This window comes from Stegodyphus dumicola, chromosome 12, assembly GCF_044657685.1.
Source record: "Stegodyphus dumicola isolate Sdum_Otavi_A_Nest chromosome 12, ASM4465768v1".
NCBI classification, from domain to species: Eukaryota; Metazoa; Arthropoda; class Arachnida; order Araneae; family Eresidae; genus Stegodyphus; species Stegodyphus dumicola.
The window spans coordinates 112,072,056-112,089,359 of record NC_140779.1 but is presented as its reverse complement, the minus strand read 5'-3'; the positions used below and the strand labels follow the sequence as shown (position 1 = coordinate 112,089,359).

Genomic DNA, 17,304 nt, shown 5'->3' with positions numbered 1-17,304 from the left:
GCACCGTAGTCGCATGCAATGCGGATTTTTGCATTTTCTGGTATTTCTCTTTCTTGAGCGTTTTACAGTTTCTACAAGGCTGATGTTTTGGATTTCAATGCCTCTGCAAGCTTGAGTGTTGTGATAAAGTTAAAGTTATCTGTAGTGACATTTCTACCTTTGGTTTCAATAGTCGCAGTACTACATGTTCAGAAACAGAAACGTTGGATGGACTTATCTTTTCCAAAATACAGGAATCCATTTATTAGATATTTTGAGTCAACATCCGCATCTAACCAGAACTTGATTCCAAATTTATCCAGTTTGTTAGGCATGTATTAAGCAAGCCTACACCTAAATTCTGTAGGAAATAACTGTTCATCTTACAGTTATGTAAGGACCTGGTGTATAGTTAGTCTGGCAATTTTCAATGAAACGATTCCAAATATCAGAGATAAGGGCAAATGTGTCTGTCTCTAGACGAATTGATCTCGTTTAATTTATACCGAAGCGTAAGAACTTCATTATTTCACTAAATTTGTCTCTTGACATTGTATTTCGGAAAAACGACGGTCCACAGTTCATTGATCACACTCCACCCAGATCAAGTCTTTTTGAACGATACATACCATGTTCATATAAAAGTGCTATAAAAGCATCCATTTCTTCTACTGTTATATTCTATTCATTTTTATGAATCTGTCGATAAGCTTCATCTTCAGTGCATTTCTTTATATGATTCAATAAGCATTCATCTACGACAAGTCTCCAGGCACTTAACGGACTGTTGTCTATAACATTACGTTTAGCATGTGGTGTTGGGCCCCCAACTTCCTTAAAAATATTTTGCCTTTGATTTTCTTCCTTTATCATTTGTTCCTAATTGTAGGACATTCTAAACCGTCCCGTCTTTGCCAACTTCATTATTTCTCCTTTGAATGTAACTGCTGATTTCTTTTTCGGATTTCCTTGAGTGCATGCGTTTCTTAGAATTTTTTTTTATCTGATAAATTATCCTCATTATTGCGATGAGAAGGTCCAGCGATTGTTAGGGCACTGCCAGAGTCATCATCACTTACCTTTTCTTCATTTGAATTCGAATTTTCTGCATTAGCAAGCAAGTATTTATCCTTGCTATTCAAAATCGAAACACTGTCATCATTATCATTATCTTCTGAATTATTTTCAGATAACTGTTGTAAATATTCCAAAGCTTCTTGAACAATGTTGAGTAGTCCTGAACGACTCGTGACATCTTATCTGTCCTTATACTAAAGTACAGAATAAAAGCAACTTCAAAAAGTCTTTTGCTGTAATTTTCCCTATATGCGAACGCAGTTCGCGTTTCAAACCTCACATTATGACCTTGACTGAAAACTACACTATTCCCTATCCTATTTGAGGAATTTATCGTGAGGCACATATACTTTGCAGATACTGTTGAGAAATTGCATCTATGTTTCGTCATTTAGGCACAAACATTCCTTACGGGTCAAACTGACCCGCTTCACGGATAATAATCAGAAATTTATTTATGTTATGCATTTTCAAATTCGGTAAATTATTGTTTACCTTAAAAGTCATAAAAAGGAATTTCTTTTCCAATTAATACTTTTCGCATGGTGACAAATTAAACATCGGTTTGGGTGAAATTGATCCGCATCCCGGTTCTAGTGCTAAATAAAATACAAGGCGATAATATTTGGTTGCAGCAATTTGAAAAGTGATTCAACACAAAATCCCGTTTCAAGACTAACGCCCTTTGAGTCTAATAAATTTATAAATTCATATAAGCTAAAGAAAAATCGTTAACTGAAATTTCTAAAATGATTAAATTTCAGGTACAGATAGAAGTGGGCGGGACACCAGAATGTCATCTTTCTTCGTACAGCTATAACCCCGCCTCACTAACTGTACAATTCGGCCCCAAATTTTAGGCTCACATCTCTTCTCTACCATCAACCTTCCGAGAGGACTTTCTGCTCGCCATGTATTTTGATAGCTCCCTTGCCGCATATATACTATACATCTACAATCGTCATGCTTTCTTCGGAATTGGACTCCGGGCTCATCGGCTCAGCAATCAGCGTCACAGACCACAATACTGGCTACACAGTTAATTTATATCTCCAGAATATCTTACCCGGAATTCAATCAATATCAGCAGTAGTTGATTAATATTTCCTTGAGAGATGGAAAACCTTCACTTAGGATATGGCGTAAAAGTTTCTGTAGTTTATGAAAGTTTTATATTTATTAGTTAAGAAAATATGGCATCAGCAGGATTTCAAGCTCGTCACTGAAATCTCATTGCACAAGGTTCTGTAATGTTCTTTCTATGCCCAGAAAAATTACTCTTATACTTCATTTATTTAAGTTCTTTAAATTTTTCATTAATTTAAATACTATGAAAAGAAAATATAGCATATATTACGCTTTTATTACATTTATTTAACGGAAGAAAAATATTATAATAAAACTAGCGGCATTTATTATAATGCCGCTAGTTTTATTATTTAACGTCAATGATTAATTTAATCTTATTAATAATGCAATAAGCGTTCTGTTTTACGCATTTTGAATAAATAACATATTATTTCTGTTTAACAAAAGCATATAAAAATAAAAAGAAATATCATGTGTCTAATGCTAGGACAGAAGTAAATTAAAATTAACTTCATTGTTTAGTTTTTATTAGATGAAATAGAAATTAGTGGGAGTTAAGAAAAATAAAAGATAATTTCATTTTTTAATCCCTACGCTTCCTCTTCCCGCAAAAAAATGTATGTTTTATAGTTTGTTTCTTGGAAATAAAAAATATTTTACTGTTCTTCGTCGATAATATTTATTAAAACAATTGCATTAAACCAAGCAAGATAATTCTCATTGCTTGCTTAGAAGCAAACACGTTTCTGACCTGTATAACAAAAGACAGTATAACTATTTGGATATTTTGAATATCTGAATGGGTTCAGAATATTAAATAGCATTGGAATCCATTTAGTTTTATATTTAAGATATCCTTCCTTCAGCAAAAAATTTACCTATAAATATATATATTATATAATATTAATATCTCCAAATTCCATTTGGACACATTTAAAGACAAAATTAAAATTATCATATAAAGTTTAATTTTAATGTTAAATTTAACTGCTCTGAATCTGTAATCTGGTTTAATAGGCTAATTTTGCAACTTTGCAATATTTCAATGTTATTCGGCTACTGGTTCTTACTGCATCATTCTTTAGTTTAGTTTTTAGTTTGCTAATAAAAATTCATTACTTTTCCGGCTTTGTGTTTCTAGTATTTGCAGTCAGCTTCTTTATTATTGTTTTGTTATGGAAGCCTGAACAAATTTCGAATGAGAACACGATTATTAGCGATTTAAAAATTGTATTTCAATTCAAGATTTTATAATTCAAGGGAAGAGCTTGAATAAAACTTATTTACCTTCGCATAAAATAAATAAATAAAAAATCCGTGTTTTGAAAATAAGCTCAAATTGTAACGTGAGCTTCTTATCCGCAAAATAATTTTAATTAAAACCTTTCAAATCATCAATACTATTTAATAATTTCATTTTAGTTGGCATTTATGATAAAAGATGGCGCTATAGTAGTTTCTCATTCGTAAACTCTATTGATCCCGAACCACAACAAGCTAAAGTGTACGCTCTTCTGTCCAATAATACTCTGTCTCTAAAACACTGCAGTGGGCTTAGAAATTCACCGACATTGCGATACAAGAGAAGCATTATTACCTGAAGATATACCTCTAGATTACTTCCGCAAAGGTCCCGAACTTGCATTGGAATGGCACGACAAAAGCGAGATAGAACGTGAGATCAAGATGTGAAATTAAAACAAACAAAGAAAGAAAAAAAAGCTCAATTTTTGTGTTTCATTACTATTTATTATTAGCTCCGTTTCAAAAATATAAATATTGTTTACATAACATTTAATGTTGCTGGAAGATTTAATTTGTGAAGAAGTTGAGGTGATATCCTAGCTGATAAAAGTTCAGTTTTAAAGGATGGCGGATAACTATGCAAGCTATGAAGATGAGGTAGGATTTTAAATAACTTAAATTACTTCTTTAGAATTTCAGTATTTTTTCCTGCGAGATTCCTATCGGAAAGTTAAACCCACGTTTGTTTAACCCCTTCCCTCCTCCCTCCGTCTCAAAGGTCATAAACCATTGTTTTGTTTTTTATTTCAAATAACACTTATCAAAAATAAAAGTTTCTGACAACTAACATGTCAATTTAAAAAATAAATTTGAAACTTCCGTGGAAAAAAAAAAAACAAATTTTATGCTTGTACATCATTAAATGACACGGCTAGAATTTTCATAATGAAAAATTAAATACATTCTAAAGAAGTGCTAAACATGCCTCTTTGTGTACAGAATGTCGACTTTTTAATTTTTGATATTATTTCATATACTCTTGAATTTATATGGTTTTTGAGTATATTTTTCATCTTTTTTGAATGCTCTAATAATATTACTTTAAATAAAATTGTCCGTTTACTAAATTAAAAGTTTATTTTTATATTCATTGCATCTAAATTTAATAACAACAATAAACAACTCCGCGACATGAGTCATGAAAAACTTAATCTAAATATGATTTTTTATTTCTATAAAAAATGAATCAAATTTCACAGACGAAAACGACATTACTTTCCGTTTACCATATTTTATTTGAAAGCAAAATACTTAAAAATAAAATTATTTAAAAACATTATTTAATTACAATAATAGTTATGTCGTTATATTAACAACTAATGAGGTATTGTATTAATTATTTTTAATAAAGTTTAATTATATGAAAAATAGATGTATAAGGCATCAAATCCACCATTCAGTGGAAGATCAGATTTATTTTTATTCGAGAGAACTTCTAGTTTATTTATGTACATTAGTTACATTACATTTTAACGTTAATAAGAAAAATGTAATAATTTATGAATTAATAGTGTCTTAACTGTAATCCAAATGACAACTTCTTATGTTTTCTCGCAACGGTAGTTTAAATCTAAATTTGCAAAATATATTGTTATTTTAAAATTCAAAAAAAGTGTTAGTCACACTTATTAATCCATTTGTGACTAACAATACTATGTGAAGAATCACGAAAAACTGATGACATTTCCTATCGAATAAAAATATGAATAATTTCAAAACTTTCCAAAAATAATTATATTTGACTTAAACATGTGCACAAACAAGGTTTCAATAAGGAATATCACAGCTAACTGAATTATATAATAATGCACAATTAAATATTTTAGAATGTGAATGATTTGAAATGATTACTTTAAGAGCTTTCAAAACACTATATGAATTCATAAAATTAATATCTATTTTTTTCTTCTGCAAGCATGAAAAATTCCATAAAGAATAATGAAAGAGTTTTGATTATTTTTAGCCGCAAGGGGCAATTTGCTTAGATGGGCTATTAATTTCGCTTTGGCATTTTGCGTTCTCCACTGTAAAACGACGTTTCACTTTTCGAATTGTTGCCACCAAATATTAGAGCCCTGCATTATATTTGAAGAAATTAATTACTGAAGAGTCTGCATGAATGTATATATGTTTCTTGCACTGTGAAAAAACGACGTGCGTAGAACCATCAAATTTTGAATAACGCAATCCTCTACCCAAACATGCGCACCTGGTATCCCGAGTTTTGAATTTTGCATATGTTTTATTATCTATTTCCTATTTTGTAAAACTTTAACAAATTTTTGGTTAGCAAACTCAACGATTTCAAAGCAAGCAATGCCAACACTGTGCGAAGGAAAAAAAAAATTATCTCAAACAAGCGAGGCTGTGTATCAAAAATTCTAAGATCTTTTAAATATTTTGTGATATTGCTATTGAATTTAATTTTATAGTTTAAGTGCGAAGATCTTGTTTTTCAATACATAAAAGTAACATACAAAGCGTTAAAAAAAAACGCCACTTTGGGCGTAATATAAAATCTGAAAACTTTCAAATTTAAAAGCAAATTCTTTAGATATCTTATTTTTAATTTAATACGTCAAATATGATCCTTGCATATACGCTAAAATGTGTGAACAAAACTTTTCAAAACCAGCCGCTGTTAAGTTTTTACCTGATCGCTGAAGAATTGGAAACAAATGAAAGCGTCTCTACTCACGAGTAATAAATTTAATTAGGCAATTAGTGGCGGAGTGGCTAAAGCAGATAGCAGCTCGTCCTGCATTTGGTTCTCGGTAGCTTTTTCAGTAAATTCTTTAACTTACTTTTCCCTTGAGAACATCTTCTAATAGGCCAATAATCCTCTGGGTGGATTTTATAATTAATAAACTAATAACAAAAAAAGTTAAATACGAAGGTTATTTTCTTTGAGCGATTTCTAAATTCTTACAAAGGTCATTTTATTTAAAGGGCAGGTCAAAAGCGGTCACGAAATATAATTCGATATTCTATAAAATCGTTTCAAATATAAGAATGTAATGTCAATTTTGTTGATATATTTATCATTTCAAAAGACCTGAACATCTAGAATATGCTTTAAAGTACAGTTTTTAACATCTTGTTGGGAATATTTCAGGAGTTCAGAAATCATACGAAAGTGGTGAACTGAGTTTACGTTATTTACAGTTGATCATTTAATGTTATAACTCTTTTAACTATATTTAGAGTAAAATAAGATAAGTTAGGAGATTTTAAATTTTCTATCGCATGCTAAGAAAACCAGTAATCATATTCATTTCAAATACTGGACGTTTTCTCTTGTGGTGAGTCTATCAAAATAAATATGCGGTTTCTTACTTCGAGGCAGGAAAATTTTGATACATTCAGGACTGGATTTAGACTTGATAAGCTGTTTGAGATATGAGTCCCTTTATTAGGAATATGGAACTTTTTTTTTTCATATGGGATATGGGACAATTTTGGGGCCCCACTGAGAAAGTGAGGAACCTAAGCTAAATCTTGTGTAGCTTATACGGAAATCCAGGGCTAGATACGAGTATATTTACTAATTCACTATTTATAAGCGAAACAGTGAAAACTTTGTTGTAAACTTTGTACGGTTGTAAACTATACCAATCTTACTGCAAAATTTACCGAAAAAAAGTGTTGGCGTTTTATAAATAGTTTTCGAATCTGAGTTTAAAACTTAAAATATAAACAGTGAAGTAATTACTTCAAAATGACAGTTACCTCGAGCACTCAGTTATAATTTAGTTGTGGATGGATATATAACAGAGAATAACTTTGGATGCTTTTAAAGATTAAATAATTAAATTATTTAATTTAATGAACGTAGTAAAACAAAATCTTCACTAATTTGTGATTACTATCCTTTGGATTACATTAGTTTAAATTAAGGTGCTTAATTAAAATAAAGTGCTCTATATTAATTTAATCTATATTAATACATTTTCATTATGTACTCTATATTAATTTTGATAGTGCATAAGCTTCAGCCTAATTTTGATCACCCAAGCAACCAGTCACCGCTAACTACATAACGCCCGGAGCAGCCGTGTTAAGTTATACGGGAAATGAATGCACAAAAGTAAATTTGCGTGAATCTTCAGCGATGAACCTTTATTTTATTCGATTTCTTTTATGCAAATTTTCAACTATAAAATATAAGGTAAATTTGTACCGTAACTTCTTGATCTCCAACATATTCTTCTAACCATATTTGTCAGAAAACTCTATCCATTAAATGTACATCTTAATATTTCTAGATGAAATATTTTGTGATTATTTTTATGCATCAAAAATTATTTTCACTTTTATTTGCAACAAATTATTTTCTAGAATGTTTCATTTTAATAAACTTCTGCATAGTTTGAGAATATATGAGTTTATGAAGTTCATATTCATTATGAAAGAAATCTTAAGTCTGTATATTTAATCATTTTATAAAAGTAGTATTTATTCTAAAAAATAGGCTAGTTAGTCCGCTTAGTCAGCTAACTGTTCTTTTCCTTTTGAATAAGAGAGGATGGTTTCATTTCCGCGTTCGACAATCTTCCACCATTTTAATAAAAATTTTAACTTTTGTTCTTTTTTATAAAAATTTTAAACATGAGTTGATGAATCATAATCTAGAATCAGGTTTACTCAATGGTAATCATGGGGCATTTAAATATTGGCCAATTATAACTCGTAGCTATATTTATGTAAATGATAGAGATCTTTCCTTGGGACGATAAAAAATAAGGTGATTTTTTTAACGGAGTAGTTATTGCCAAATTCTCTGGATTATCGAAGCAGAAAAGACATTGATAAAGAAAAACCAGAAAATATATTTTTCAGTCCTAAATGCGTTTCCGTTCTCTGTCCCTCGATGAAATTATCTCAGTAAAAAGCATCGTAAACGAAAGCATCGCAGTGAAAATAAAAAGAGGGGAAATCTTTGCCAAAGAAATCAAACTACGACAAATACTCGCAACTTTAAAACGCCATCTCGGGAAATATCGTGGAAGAAAAAAAAAACATTAGCGAAACTTCGTGATGTCGAAAAAGCATGGTAAAAATCAAAGCAACTGAAACGTTGTGTACAATCGATTTCGTTTGATTCGGCCTCTAGTTAAACTGGGCAGCTTCGAACTGAAAAAACGAAAACCAAACTAATGAACTAATATATAATTTAAACGCTTATTTGGGACAGTAGCAGAACATGCATTTAATAAATTTAATAATTATTTATACATTTTAGAGTTTTTTTTTCCGAAATTATGTCAACAATCGTACATTAATATTTGGCAACACTAACCTAATGGAAATCAGTTATCTATCGTCGTGGATCTGGCAACTACGCGTCTGCTTAAAATTCTATCATTACTCTAAACTATAACTAGTGACATTTATTTACAGTGATGATATTATTTAATATATTTTAATCATTTCCATGATACCAAGGAATGATTTTACAATTTCAAATGAAATTGCTTTACGGGATAAAATTAAAATCCATTCATTGACCTGTAAACTACAGACTACAGTTGTTGCATTTTCCCAGAATTAAAATTTGAAATTGTAAAATTTGTTGTATGTGTTGTAAAGGTATTTTTTCCTTCCTTTTCCCCCCTCCTTCGTGATGTAACGGCAGCACACTCGGCACGTTTTCGAGAGGTCCAGGTTCGAGTCTCGGCGAGGGAATTGCACATTTTGCATGTTTCCAGCTTCAAAATAACATAATGGACTTTACATTGGCGCTCGAACTAAAAAAGGTGTTGAATAATGATTATTCACCACCAGGATTCGGCGACTGGGTTCCTTAATCCCCTGTTTTCCTTTAAAAGGGTGAGTATATAATGGATTTTCTCCCTTCTTCTTTCTGCATGCCTTTATGATGTAACACTCGGCGCGTATTCGAAAGGTCCAGGTTCGAGTCCCGGCGAGGGAGTTGGGCATTTTTCATGTCTTCTGTTTTAAAAAAAACTAATTGCTCCACAGGGTAATATTTTTTCTGCATAATTTACAGTGTAAGTATTCTAATTATTAATTTTACTTGCTTATTTTTTATCTACGTGTTACATATTTTGTTTTAGAATTTGCTATTTAGTTCGTTTAAGTGGCACAATCATTTGGAGGGTTTAGCATTGATTAGTCCCATCATTTCCCAGTTAGAGGATTCGATTACACTTTAGATATTTGTTCAATCGATTTAGACGTACAAAATACCACATTTTATGGCTAATTTTCACAACAAAAATTATGTTTCTGTATTGGTTTCTATTTTGTTATCTTTATAACAGATTTATTTCCAGTTTTTGTCCTCACCTTTCTTGCATGTCGCGCAAAGTAATGTTTTGTGCAACAAAATTTTTCCTTCGTGTTGTAGTTTCCGCGATATTTTCACCGGGAACCATTTCCGATGTTTCATTCTGTGCCAGTTGGATGCATCATACACATGATATGTAATCATTAAATTTTATTCTTAAAAAGTTTAACGTTTTGAGACTACAAATCAAAAACAGAACACTGAACAATTATCTGAAAAATTTAATTAGATTTATTAAAGTGAATCTATGAACGTTAAAACCAAAGTCATGGATAGGCACTCTAATGAGCATTTTTCTCGCGTATTAAAAGGTACATTAATTATTAAGTAAAATTAAGTTAATCTTAAAAAATATATAACAGAAGCAGGATATGTAGTTCTTTTCGACATCGATGTAAAGGATTTTGTATCAGCTCTGCGAAGCTTATAATTTTATTCATTTAAGGAAGCAGATAATGTATTTAAGTTTTGCGAAGCTATCATTTTTATGCACATTTTTAGCCTTCATTTTATTTTTTATGCGTTTAACCCTTTAACTGTCAAGTTATTTTGATGATTTGGGTACACAAATTGTCAAATTTTTTTATTGCAAAAACCAAATGTTTAGTACAAAATAAAATATACTTAAGTAGTTAAAAATTGATATTTTGACGTACATGGGTAAAATTTTTAAAGTTTTGTAGCCACTGCATATTTTCTTTGAGGCAGCTGTCACTCAACATGGCAGTTGCAAAGGTCGCTTCTAGTGGAGCATTATTATAAAAATAAAAAAAATTAACTATTTTCTAAAACATAAATAAATATAAGTGAATACCTATTAGTAGTTCAGTAATTCAGTCTTATGTGGTACAACTGGAAACACTTTTCCAAGCACAAACCAACTCCACAATCACTACACCAGAATCGTGATTCCTTCCTTATCTTTTCCCCATTTTTATCCTTTTTCGAACAACACACTTTGCACTGTCTTGTAGGCTCACGTTTCGCAGGAATAGGAGGAAAATGGGATATAAAATGTCGTTCAGTAAGACGGGCAGGGTTATCTATTGTAGGTGGTCTGCCAACATTCTTTTGTCCAGAAGCTGCATCATCATATTTATGTAAAAGCTCTTCTACAACTTGGATTCGAAATTCTAAAAATGTAATACGTTTCCCAACTACATTTTTATAGAGCAAATATGAGTTCCAGAGTACCTTGTCTAGTAAATGTAAAAATATTTTTTTATAATATTTTATCTGACGTTTTCGGATTGTTGGATGAAAGGATATTTCCTGATCACAGCGATCTACATCACCCATAGTTAGACCGTAATTAGAAACAATCTTCGGCTTGAGTATATCTCCGTTTTTTATTTTTGAGGCTGACCATGGAAGTATCATGCATACTGCTCATCAAACACACATCCTTCATCTTCGGTTGAAGAATCTAAATCATCTATATAACGTTTCAAAGAACTGGACGCTATTTTACAACAAAAAGATCCCATGCACCTTGAACCAAATAACCTCTAACCTTTGAAATCTTCAGTAAAGTGCTGTCATCTATTGAACTGAGCACACATTAACTTTTCCCGAGATACAGTCGGGTTTGACAAAGAGATGAAGCCGAAATAAACATCTCCCGATATATATTCGGGTATAACAATACGATGCACTCAAAAAAAAATTACCCCGAGTAATACTCGGGCGTGACATTTTCGAACACTAGTACTGTGCCCGAGATTATCTCGGGCATGACAGTTAAAAGGTTAAACTATTGCTTATGTGTATTAAAACGTTTTTTCTGAATATCATACTCTTTCCAAAACTTTCTTTTTTATTTTCCTTCTTGTCTGAGAAAAGTACTGTCAGTCTTCATTTGCATAACGTTTGAATTTATGAGATTTTGTTTCTTAGGGAAAATTTTGAAGCATATTGCATTTATTAATAAAACAATATTTTATTAATATTATAAATAGCAATTACTTTTACCCATCTGCTATGTAAAAAGTTAGACGAATTCTTTAAATGCTTGATATTTTTTTTTGGCTTGAATTTTTGAATTTTTTAAACTGTTCTTTAGAATCTTTAAAAGACATTAAATGTTTTAAAATGATAGGAAAAATGAAAAAATTGTAGGTATGATCAAAACATTTGTGTGACAACTTTAAGTAGTAACTTCGAAAATAAATCTAATTTGTATATTGTAATGTTGTGCTAGTAGTGAAATAATGTAGTTAAATGTTACTGAAAATTGTATTTTGGAATCTCAATTTTAAGACTAAATTTCTTGTAGCAGAACGCATAACTAAATATTAATATAAGGATTTCTTTCAGAAAACTCTTTTCCTTTTCTTATTTTTGTAAGAAAATAATGATGAGCTCTTTACAAACATTATATCATCTGTAAATTCTAGCTAAGTTTTCTCCAAAACATTGAATTAGGCTGCTGAAAACATTTTCTCTAGAACTTATTCAGAATTTACATTTATTGTTTCAACTTACCTTTAAAATGAATAATGGTAGACCTAAATGAATCAATTGAAACATTTTAAAAATGAATAAGTTAGAGGTGTACAGTTGCTGTTGCTGTTTACGAGTCCACAATTCATGAAGAAATAAATGGTTGCCATAGCCACAAAGAAGTCGGACTTCTACTTTCCACCACAATTTCGAAAGAACGAACCTCGGAGAGGGCCAGTTGTCTCCCACCCCTCTTCCCTATCACCAAGCCGCATACGAGGAATTTCGGCTTGCCATGTATTTGGAAGACCCATGCCGCAAATACACTACAGAGTACATATACAAACATCCATGTCATCTCCATATTTGTAAATATATAGTGTTTGTGCGGCATGGGGCATTCTCAATATGCGCCGAGCCGAAATTCCTTTCGAGAGGTTAGTGGTAGAGGAAGAAAGGTGGGAGACCCTCGGATCCGTTTCACCGGGATGCTCTCCATCGAAATTCAGCTAAATCACACTGCCACCTGTATGGTGCTCCAAACTGTTGCCAACGACAGACGTAATCTTGCGCTCCTTGCTCCTTTTCGTGAGCTTGGGTTGTCTATAGGTCTGACAAGTGAACATTAGTCAACAACAACATTTTGCACAGATTCGTAAAACAAACCAATGGAAATCATTAAATATAAAACAAAATAGATAAACGCAATATTTAACAAATACAAATAGAAGAAAACAATTTACTGTTCTTATAGAAAGGAGTGTGGATGGTGTAAGTGGAGAATAATGTGGTAGGTGGTACCATTTTAATACGGAACTTTCTTCCACAAAACTATCAGACAACTGTCGTTACGGGCCAGCTTCTTTTATCTTTTCTTTTTCTCTAAGAGCTGCTCGAATCTGCGTGAGACACACTGGCCTTTGTTTTCCAGTCTGAGATCTTGTTCCCTAGGTTTGAAATGTTTCCAAAGTGAGATAAGGCGTTGTCATTGAAAATGATGCTGGAACTTGCTACTGAGGTATTAAGACGAAATCTTTTCACAAAATATTTTATCTCGCTCTATTTTGCACAAATTTTGTGGACCATAAAAATACAGTTTTTCACCTCTTTTCTAGAAACATTTCTTACAGAATCTTTTATTGTTTCTTCTGAAGTAGTATCTCTTCCATTGTTGAAGGCATTTATGTAATCCTCTAGTAATTTCTCCACATTTTCACTGTCAACTTCATAGCCAAGGTTTGATCTTGAGACCCAGTATCATATATCAGGCATCGGCAACCTTAATTAAATCAAAATTACTTATGTATGAAGATATGGAAGGTGTGATGTACAAATGTGGAGAATTTTAAGTGTGTAAATACAACAGAACAGTTTTTCTGTTAATGTGAAATCTTTAAATGCCTCTTCCGGAAAACTAATTTTTGTAGTGTTTTTACATACAAGAAATGTAATTACTCAAAATATTCTAAAGGTATCTCTATGAAATTTCACTTTAGTGTTTTCTATATTGTTTACTAGGTTTTAAGCAAAAATCTAAGTTCTGCTTATTAATTTGATTGTTTCATATGCCTTTCTATATAAAACGATAAGAAATATTTTACAAAAAACTTTTTTATGTAATTACACATATTTTAGTAAAATTTAAAAATATCATAAACATTTTAGTTCATAACACTGATGACTGTTGTAGTAGTATAGCATAAGTAAAATTGAAATATATACAGTGGGGGAAAATATACGACATTTAACGCAAGTGTTAAATTCTCCTAAAAATTTGCAGAAAATTGGGTATGTTTCAAAAATTTATGAAATATATGTATTAAGAAGATATGTATTAAGAAGACGTTTCGTGTCAGTGGTATTTTCATAGAACAGTCAAACAAGCATAACTGAATGAACTTTATTTTTCTCTTCGATATCTAATCAATGATTTCACTGATGCTGAACTCCTGATGTCAATTTAGCCAAGTTTCGCTTATACTAATTAGCCGTCTTAAAAGGAATAGAAGATCTGGATTTTCGACAGTTAAGCTGCTCTTGTTCTTACTAACAGTAAATTTTATGTATGAACATTATAAACTAAACCGAATTTATAAGCTAAACCGAATTCGGGCAAAATAAAAAAGCCAATTTTTTTCTTAATTACGGCTTACGGACCGGCGTCGCCAAATTATTGATTTCTCCTTGAAATTATGATACAAAATGCAGCTTCATTACTTCAGCTTAGTAATCAAACAAAAAGTATTATTAGCCCAAAGGGCGTTGAAATACACTCATCCCATAAATTAAGGATCATGTCCATAAATTAAGGATAATACAAAATCAGGCAAAGGAAGAGTTAGAAGCAAAACAAAGTTGACTTATTTGTAAAGCTTATTTATTAAACAAAAGGTAAAGAGCAAAAAAAAAGATGCTATATGTTTGATATTATTAAAAAAAATTGCGATTTTTCTCCCTGGAGCAAGTCCATACGGGTGATAACCTCCGATTGAAGGCATTCACTTACGATGTTTGCACGGTGAGGACGGACGTTGTCATCCATAAACACAAATTGTGCGCCCATGGCGCCCCGAAACAAACGTACATGTTGTTCCAGAATGACGTCCCGATAGATTTGGCTTGTTATGGTTCCAATTTGAACATGCAGGTCAGTTCTGGAACCCAGAATAATTCCACCCCAAACGAGCACTCCTGCACCACCGTAATGGTGTCATTCAATGATGTTTTCTTGGTGGTAACGAGTACCTGAAGCTCTCCATATGAAAGCCCGGCGAGAATCAGACTGCAAGCTAAACCTGGACTCGTCGAAAAACATCACACAAGCCCATTGTTGCGGTGTCCACAATGCATGCTCTCTGCTCCAGGCTAACCGCAGGCGACAGTGAGTTGCAGTAAGTGGAACGCATCTGACAGGTCTACGAGCATATAAACCAAATTGCCCTAAGCGTCTGTACACGGTCTGCCTTGAAATTGTCGTACTAGTGGCTGAAGAGAGCTGACGAGACACGTCTGAGGCTGTGCTCCGCCTGTTTCTTTTGGCAGAAACTGCCAAATACCGGTCCTCATTCGGCGTTGTAACTCTGGGGCGACATGTGCTGTAACGTCTACTCACATTACCATCATCTTGGAATCGTTGCCAAAGCCTGCAGATGACGCTCTGGGCAATTCCAAGTTCGTCTGATACTTCCAGTTGGATACGCCTACATTCCAGACAGCCGATAATTCTACCATGTAAAAAATCATCCAAATGCGTTCTTTGCGTCATAACTATTCGGTTATTGCACTGAAATGCTTATAAAGCGCCTGCGAACAATTTTACTTCTTTGCCTGTATTCCTTATATATCACTCTCTTACACTCTCGTCATTGTGACGACCATCGGTGTCATCTGGTTACTTCCTGAAATTTGCATATGATTCTTGAAGATGTGTGTAGTGATTTTACAGGTGATATATTTATTTTAGAGTTCGATTTCCGCTTGACTCCAAATTATCCTTAATTTATGGACATGAGTGTAGAAGGGCTATTAATTTCATTTTGCGTCGAATCACTATAAACGGCGTATCACTTTTTATATTGTTGCCACCAAATGTTACAGTCCTGCGTTATATTTAAAGAAATTAAATGATGAAGATTCTGCATGAATATATGCATGTTTCTCGCGCTGTGATAAAACAATGGTACCAAGAGCCAACAAATTTTGAATAACGTAATCCTCCACCCGAATATGGGCACCTGGAAGCCCTAATTTGGAATTTGCTTTATTATTTATTTCAGATTTTACGAAACTTTTATAAATTTTTTATTAACATACTCAATGATTTCAAAGAGACCTATGACAACACTGTACGGGGGAGGGGGAAAACATTTTTATCACCAGCGCGCCAGTCGAAATTCTAAAGATATGCTCTTTTCAAATTATTTTGCGATATTGCTGTTGAACTGAATTGTATGGTTTACGTGCGAAGAACATGATATTTAATAAATAAACGTAACACACAAAATGTTAAAAAATCCTCTTTGGGCTTAATGTAAAATCTGAAAACTTTCAGATTTTTTTTATTTACTTTTATCTTGTTATTTACTTTCTATTTATTTTTATGCATTCTTCTTGTGCTCGTTTCATATCAATGTTTCATTATTTGTTTTTATGTATTGTATTTGATTTTTCGAACTGAAGTCACATGATATTGTGAAATGTTTCACATAGTAATTCGTGGATTCGTGGTTACCGAGACCTTTTCATATATAACAAAAACGTCCTAAGTCCTCAAAGTCTGTACCTGACACCCAATTTGGCCATAATTTCCCCCAAGCAAGTAACTTGTTGCCAGGTTTTGTTAACGAGATTTAAACAATGAAATATATTAAAATGATGTCTCTAGAAGTCTCTGAGGGCTTATTAGAAGGCGCAAGCTCCCTCAAAATAGCTTTGAAAACGAAAAGTTGCAAACTTAAGTATTCGTAACTTGAAACACCTCTCGTCATTCGAGGTATTTTTTCGTTCAAGTAATTTGTTCATATGGTGAGGAGTCCTGATCCGAGGTTCTACTGTATTTGTATAAATGTTAGTTTTGATTTATAATTATAAGTAGCAGAAAATCTGCTCTGGGCCCATCAGCGGCCGAGCGGTAACGTTGCTGAACACTGGTAGTTCGGTCTGAGGTTCGAATCCCGCGAACGGGCTGGCTGCATGGGCGTTTTCGCGGTTTTCCCCATGTGTAACGTGTATACGACCCAGTTTCCCTTAGAAAGTCCTCCTCGAAGGCATCCCTCCCTTAAGACAGATAGCCCTCGAGTGCTTTGCCGTAATCTAATAAAACCAAAACATACAGAAATGCTCTGTTCAATAATTTCGCATGCACGTATTTAAGAAATGTTTTGTCATATTTATCACTGAAAAATGATCGTGCAACAAATATTTTATTGGTATTAATTATTAAAAAAGATTTTTTACGCCCATGCTAACTTTGAAATTATGGATATTCGCACCTTAGACTGATTGTAGATTTCATAAGACAATTTTATTTCTAATTTCGAAAGAATTTTGAACGAGATACGCTTTCACCAAGGAGAAAATTTTACTAGACTTTTTGGAAGTTG

The 17,304-nt window shown here is 32.4% G+C and overlaps 1 protein-coding gene across 1 annotated transcript in view; it reads left to right on the top strand.

Annotated features, from left to right (window-relative positions):
• The first annotated feature begins 3,659 nt into the window (after nt 1-3,659).
• The window catches only part of LOC118185383 (inactive dipeptidyl peptidase 10-like), a 497,660-nt gene continuing 484,015 nt past the window's right edge, over nt 3,660-17,304 (top strand). The window contains exon 1 of the mRNA XM_085806802.1: nt 3,660-4,047. Coding sequence (XP_085662928.1) covers nt 4,015-4,047 — 33 coding nt within the window. The 5' untranslated portion in view covers nt 3,660-4,014. The remainder of the gene's footprint in view (nt 4,048-17,304) is intronic.